This window comes from Apostichopus japonicus, chromosome 3 (genome assembly GCF_037975245.1).
Source record: "Apostichopus japonicus isolate 1M-3 chromosome 3, ASM3797524v1, whole genome shotgun sequence".
Lineage (NCBI taxonomy): Eukaryota > Metazoa > Echinodermata > Holothuroidea > Aspidochirotida > Stichopodidae > Apostichopus > Apostichopus japonicus.
The window spans coordinates 20,701,977-20,709,666 of NC_092563.1; the positions used below are offsets into that span (position 1 = coordinate 20,701,977).

The window sequence follows — 7,690 nt, forward strand, 5'->3', positions numbered from 1 at the left end:
ATTAACGGTAGCAGCATCTGGTACATTTTAACTATGGATGAGTGAAGAAGACATACATGTTGGTGGTGGAAGGGGAAGAGGCGAGGGGCGTGAAAGCTAGGAGGGGATTTGAAAAAGGCGGGAAATTTGGTATTCAAGGTATGTGTTTCCAAAAGTAAATATATATATATATACATATATATATATATACATATATATATATATATATATATATATAGTAACAAGAACAGTTATAGAATTACGCATTGAATAAAGTATAAGTATCATGTAAGATTGACAAATTTACCGTAACATATTTCCATGCTTTCATCTGATCCGTCTATGCAATTGGCCAAGCCGTCGCACTCAAGTTGTGGATCAATACACATAGGATCTTCGAAACATTGAAAGCAGTTGTCTCCCTCTAAAGTGAAGGAAAAAAACAAATCCAGTTTACCGTTTGAATGGCATATTTCTTGGTAAATCACATGGCAAAAGGCATAGCCAGTCAGTGGAGCTGTATACGTGTGAATATGTACGTGACGGTGTGTGGGTGTGTGGGTGGGTGGTTTGCGGTGGGGAAGTAGTCAAGTGGTACACAATGAAGAGAAGTTTATACTCCAGTGAGCTTGAAATAAGGTCGATAGTTATTAGCTATATACGTGCTTATGGGTACACGTAGCTGCATATCGGAATATAAAGCTTATTAAGTGAGAAAACAATTCTTGTTAAAATGAAAATAATATATCGAGTAATGGTTTTTTTCCCTGATTATAATATTTTGGTCATCAAGTTTCATTTTTGTACTACATATATTGTCCTGGGCGGCGAGAAACTAGGTTCAATCTGAGGAAGGAGGGGGGGCAGTGATATTACGGGGCAGTGGGACATGTGACTTTGATCTGAGGGGGCCCGTCCTATGTTACCTCCCAACTTTCCGAAACAAACAACAAAACGTATCTTTGCGTTCCTTACCACTAATGCCAGTATTTGAATATTTTTCAAGCCTCCTTTTTTTATAACTACATATTTGCTCAATCTTCCAACAACAGGACCTTTTTTCATTACCATTGTATGCACTTGTTCAACAAAGGTTTTGGAGGGGGGGGGGGGGATTAAGTAACAAAAGGGCACCTTTAAATAACAAAAATAACAAGGGGTACTTCTTATTTATGAAAAGAGGCACTTTTGTGGTTTTCTGCCTTGGGGAACACCATCGACAAAAGTATTTAACCTGTTTTATTTAAGTTCGTGAAGTAGCACTATATAGAAATAAATGGATAAACTACCACAATCAACATTATCAAATCTGTGAAACTAAAAGCATAAAATTTTACCATTCTTCCTGGAAGTTGGGATGAACGCTGTGTAGCTGAGCACGAAACCTGTGTTATCTGTCGGTACACCGTCTGTAATGAATCGAACCGTGACTTCATTACCGGAAGACACCATGTGACGGTATTCTTCGGGTACCGAGCTACCGCAGAGACCGTACAAGCTGCCGCTGAGCTGGGGACTGGAATTCCGACGACCGTCATAAAATATTACTTCGTCCTACAGAATATCAAAACAAAAGGAGAAGGGTAAATGAAGAACAGCCTGATTTCAATTCAATGAATATCGGTTGTAGCAGTTTATACAGGCACAATAATAGTATATAATAGATTACCATAACAACACAGTAAACACACTAGACAGTAGTTTCGGTTCATTTTACATACTGAAAGTGCAAACGTTTCAACTCTTGAAATATTTATATTCGCCATAGACCTCCTACAAACACACACATAGGTTATGCAACCAGCCCACCCACCCCCCCCCCCTCCTCACCGGACCTCAACACACATAAACGCATACCAAACATATATAGGGTTCAACTGATTTTGGGACGTAAATTAAAATGAAACCATTCGACATGGTGAAGATCTCTCATTAAATGAGTCCGTGCAATTTACAAACTAATACGTAAAATAGAATAGGAAATATGATTTTTTTTCTTTTTCTTGTCGCTTAAATGTGCGTGATATAAGTAATTAATCTCCACATGGATCCTCTTTAAGTTAATGTAAAACCAATGCCAACCCCATCACACCTCTCCGTGACAGTCATGTCCGACCAAGTAAATAGAAAACAATATAGACTTATAATTTCGTGGTTTCTCGTGGTTTAATCATACATGTCGAAGGATTTCGCGGAAGTGGGTTAGTTGACAAATAATTCTAGAAAAGAATTAGCAGGTAGTTAAGTAGATCAACAACGCTATAAACCATGCAGTAAACACCAGCACAAAAGACCTCCATAATTACACCCAATCGCAACGGAGTTAATGTCGGGTATTGTATATATCGTCATGGCAACATGGCCATTGTTGCCACGCTTCCAGATCGAGTATAACTCTGATATGTTGTGAAATATTGAGCTGTCAATAGAGGGGATATTACCACAAACAAATCAAGGTATAGGGTCCATTTCAAACAGCTGTTGGTGTAAGTGATATTGTTTCCAAGTGATATTGTTTCCAAAGGATATGATCTTAATGTTGAGCCGATATTGTAAGTGCCATGGTAGTAGCAAACTTTTCCAAGGGATATGATCTCAGTTTAAATGTCAGTCAAGGGAATGTGACTCAACGTTTCCAAGGGGATATATAATGTAAGTTTGAGCATTCATAGAAGTGTAAGGGGAAATATAGACTAATGTTTTCATGTGTATATATGGTCGGAGCTTGAGCCCTTCTTGTAAGGGATATTTGAAAAAGTGATCAAACCGGTCTAAAGTTTTGACAGAATTGGGCAACAATACATATTTAAAAAAAGGCTAAGGGCATGTATAACGATTATGCCAAAATAATTGAAATACGTGCTAACGTGCATGATGGTTCTAATAAATCAATTTACCAGCGAGATCCTCTAGCATTCTTACGGCACGCGCTAAAACAATGGAAACCTCCACAGGAACAGGTCAAACAAACATCTATACCCTTAGTTATCAAAACGATTCCTTTATTCAATAAAAATATAAAAATAAATAAAAATCTTCTATGTGATTTAAAGAAGATGTCACTCTACCTGGTAACAGTTTAATGAATCGGTAATGTCAAAATTCTCAATTTTTATCACGATTCGATTCCCGGGTGGCGCCTTGATGGTGACCTTACAATCAAGCTTGTTGGCGTAACGCCCCCTCGAGGCGTGCGAATAGATACGCCCACCAGTGCTCTCCACAAATTGCCAACACGAGTTAGAACTGATCGCGTTTTGGAGGAAGGCTGGAATAAAGAAAATAAAAAAAAACAGGAAAATAATAAGTAATTTGAATCGGTGAGTATATTACTAAAAGAGGTAACATTGGAAACAAATTATTTATGCTAATATATTCCGGGTGATCCTTTAGGCTAAAGGTATATGACCACCTCTATCACGGATCGGAAGTCTTCTTTTTTTTACATAAGGATGCGTTTGCTCACCCACTGTTCATGGCCTGGATCAGTTTGTACTGTGAATAAGAGACAATTGGTAATCAGTATCAACTGAAGTGTGTTATAACACCGTAACACGTGTTAGACCTGTCAGCAGATGCTATACTGTGGAAAGTTTGCTAACAGACGAATTCATTACAGAAAGGCTGTTTCAATTAATGACTGGTTAGGAGTCTAAAACAACTGTCGCTATGTTTGACTATACTAAGTATACCGTGTCAAGATGGTTCAAATTGCAGATTTTAGGCGTTTTGCAGTAAAGTGTCATCCACCAAGTTCTTTTAAAATGTGGACGAAATTATTAGCGACACCTTTAGAATGGTCTGATTAGTCCAGTAAATTATAATGCATATAGGATTGGGTATTTCGTATTTCTTCAGTAGCCACTGGTCATAAATGTAACACATGTTAAGAAATTATACCACACATCAGGTTTCACTGGTTTACGGGTGCTCACTTTTACCAGTTTTTAGCTGATAAAGCCATGAGCATTGGGTGGTCTGTAAAATATCGATGGGCAAGTGATGGGGTGAGGTGTCAACGAAGTTTTAAAAAGTTCAAACGAAAATTGAAAACAAAAGAATGGAATTTAACTAGAATATGCGTTCACCGCAATTTTCTGTCAATATGTCATGGTTTCCTTTCAAAACTTCGAAGTGAATAGAAGACGCTGCAGCCTGGGCGTCGATATGTATTATATGTAAATAAGTGAAGTATTTCATCGCACCATGAAGAAAATGGTAAAGATAAATTCATTTTCTAAACTTTTTTATAGTTACTATAGAACGTGTCTCCGTTGAGCAAACAATGGTCTAACAGAAACGAACTAACAATTTTTATACCTTACATATACTTCATTCTGTTTCCCCCCTCCCTCCCCCCCCCAAAAAAAAAACATATTTGTAAAGGTAAAATAGGCCTCGCAAGTTAAAGTCAACAACAAACAAAGGCCTGTATATATTCTGTGCAGTAGAATCACCACCACACAAAGCATATCAACCAAATATGATGAACAATTATTATATGCTGAATGCAAACAGGAAACTATTGTTCAAGCCCGAGAAACCAAGGCGCCGTTATAGTTTACTGGGAGGGCGGATTGAGGAATAAAATGGCCAAAATAAAAAAGACATATATTTTATGTGTTCATATAATGTGTAAAATTTCAGAACAAAGATCACAGTAGGAAAGGAAAGAAAAAGCAAGCATACAAGGTTATCTGAAAAACCTCTATTTTAATATATGTCAATATATGACAACATTTACATTATAGTTTATTCTCCTAGAACATCGTCCTTTCTGTTTAACTAACATAATGAGGTTCAGACAATTTACTGGAGGGATAGAAAAGATAATAATGCCGTTATAGGAGACCAGACGGCAAGATGTTTTACGAGTCATTACAGATGCAGCAATATGAAAAGTATAGTGAAGAAAAAAAAGTAAAAACTATTATCGCGTGGCGTCCTATAAGTGAACGAAATACGCCCACTCCCCTTCAGCCCGAATATCTGATAGGAAACTATAATAATTATGTATCTGGAAAATAATGCAACAAAATATAGTCGGGAAACAAGAAACACGCTTGGAAGGTAAGACTGATGTATAAACTAACCTATTAATTACACAACGCAATTGTTGAAACTGACATGTGGACACATGCGCAGAACAAAACACACGATCCAAATAAAAAACAAACCAAGGCTTTGATATTTCTACGAAATCGTTCTTTCCTTTAAAATGGGGAAATTATCAAATTCTACTCCAAGAAAGTCTTTTAAATCAACCGCAGAAATTTTGGGTGGAATTTATATCACAACTTCAGTTAATGAACCATATGATTATTTAGTAAGAGTTATTATTAAAATAGTTCGAGATGTTGTATATAGCTATAAGATTAACGATTACTTTTTCTTTCATTGGTATGGAAATGCAGTAACTCTTCTATGCGAAGTCTTATAGGTAAAGCCCGCAGTGAATATACTGTGCATGCTATATATAGTACGCAGACTAATTGCGGCATACAGACATACGCTACTTCCCCATCATTGTGACTAATGAATTGACGGTAACAGTGGTATGGATCAGTTTATACAATATGACTGAACGACAGATCGTTACGGTTTGTTCGGGCTAAAGACAGGTTAAAGCTGAGTGAGGGTCATATGTACTTACACCTTAGTAAAGTAAGCCCTGGTAAGGTAAGTACTTGCAAACATCAGGTATACATAGACTATAACCGTATGGGGGAAAAACGGAACTTCACTGTACTGAACCCATATATGATAGCACACGGTATAAAGTTTGGTTAAAAATTCGTTTATATACTTATAATGTATCTATATATAAATATATATATATAACAATGTACCATATATCATAATAATATATATATATTTATATATAAATATAAATATATATATATATATAAATATATATATAGATATATATATATATATTATATAAATATATATATATATATATATATATATATATATATATGTATATTTATATATATATATACACATATATATATATATATATATATATATATATTATAACTATACACTATAGAATATATATATATATATATATATATATATATATATATATATACATATATATATATATATATATAGATAGGCTATATATATATTTGTATATATATATATATATATGTATTGTAACTATACACTATAGAACAGGGAGTTGCGTGACATGTGTGACACTGCACATATACGAGAAACGCAAAGATATGACTATGTGATTATATCCCCGGAGATCAAACCCTAGCCCAACCCCTCCCACCTAGTTGTCATGTTATTGATCTTCTCATTCTCCGTCCACCTTCATTAGAGGATTTATGAGTAGCATATGACTATATCGGGCAAGGATGTAGTGAACCGCGTTGTTCTGGCCGTCCATCACGGTACATTCGTCCCCCTCCCCCCCCCCCCGCTCCACCTCTCACTGCACACCCATTCTTTAGAGAAGGAAAAAATGGGTTCCTCTAAATTGGATATTTCATAAATGTTACAGTATAGGCAATGCTGCCAACTCGTAAAAGTATTGTATCCCGTTGTTATGATGCCATACTAACATAAAATAGACATTTTCTGCAATTAATTTTAATGTAACTAAATATAGGCTGGCAGATAAAATCACACATCAACATATAGTGCACTAGATTGAAATATAGTCTAGTATTGTAAAACGCAAACCAAGAATACACATACTATTGCGAACATTTTGTAGGCGGGGGTTGGGGGAAGCATGTTACAATTAGTTTAATATGTATGCGACGATGAAATAAAAGTGTTGTATAAACAAAATGCTATTCACTAAATTAAATTAATTATTTTCATCATTTAACTTCTACGTCTCCCTCACAAGATTATTCAAGATTTGACTAATTTAAATTAACGTTAAACTGTTACTTTTCGAATATTTTAGTGCGTAATTAGTACTACTGCAATCTGACATATGTGTCATACGAAAATGTGTATATACGAAAATAAAAAAAAATAAAAATACGATATGGACGAAACGGTCAAACTTACTGATATTTGATGCAGCTTTTGTGATGGTGAGATTCAGAGGAATTAAAAGAATCACGAATAATAACCTTGCTGGAATGGCCATAACGGTGACTATGATGATATAAACTGTATCCTGACAAAAATTGAGATGTATAAGAATCCACAGAAAATGATACAGATCGTTATATAAAACGTATGCTATTTCAAACTGATCGAATTGACTGTTCGAAAAGCCAACATTGGACTGGTAGAAGGTAAGATTCTTAGTGTTTCCCATATAGTGAGAAATATAAACACTGAATGAAAATGTCTGCTAAAGTTGCCCTATTAACAAAAAGTGATCACGCAAACCCAACACCAGTCATTCATTCAAGCGTTTCAACGTGTATAGTCGTAGTAAAGCCTTTAATTTCTATAGAGAGAGGAGGGGGAGAACCTATTGTACAGGTTAAAGCGCTTTGACGGACAGCTGCCAATCGCTCTTGATTAGTGGGTTGTTAAGAGGTACTCAATACGCACGGGGCACAAATCTTAGTCAATCCTTTAGTAATGAGAGGGCTAAGCTGAATGGAAGCAGAAATGAGGACAATGCGTACTCCAATAATGAAGTGTCAGTTAGGGTGAGAAGAATAGAGTAAGGAGGGGTCCTAGTTATAGGTGATACCACAATAAGAACCTTACTAGAGACCGTTGA

General features: G+C 35.7%; 1 protein-coding gene across 1 annotated transcript in view; it reads right to left on the bottom strand.

The window, feature by feature from the left end:
* The window catches only part of LOC139965412 (uncharacterized), a 12,870-nt gene extending 5,488 nt beyond the window's left edge, over positions 1–7,382 (bottom strand). Inside the window, exons 1-4 of the mRNA XM_071967739.1 lie at positions 7,018–7,382; positions 3,048–3,247; positions 1,317–1,533; positions 287–403 (exon numbers count right to left, since the gene is read on the bottom strand). Coding sequence (XP_071823840.1) covers positions 287–403; positions 1,317–1,533; positions 3,048–3,247; positions 7,018–7,273 — 790 coding nt within the window. The 5' untranslated portion in view covers positions 7,274–7,382. The remainder of the gene's footprint in view (positions 1–286; positions 404–1,316; positions 1,534–3,047; positions 3,248–7,017) is intronic.
* Positions 7,383–7,690: the final 308 nt, after the last annotated feature.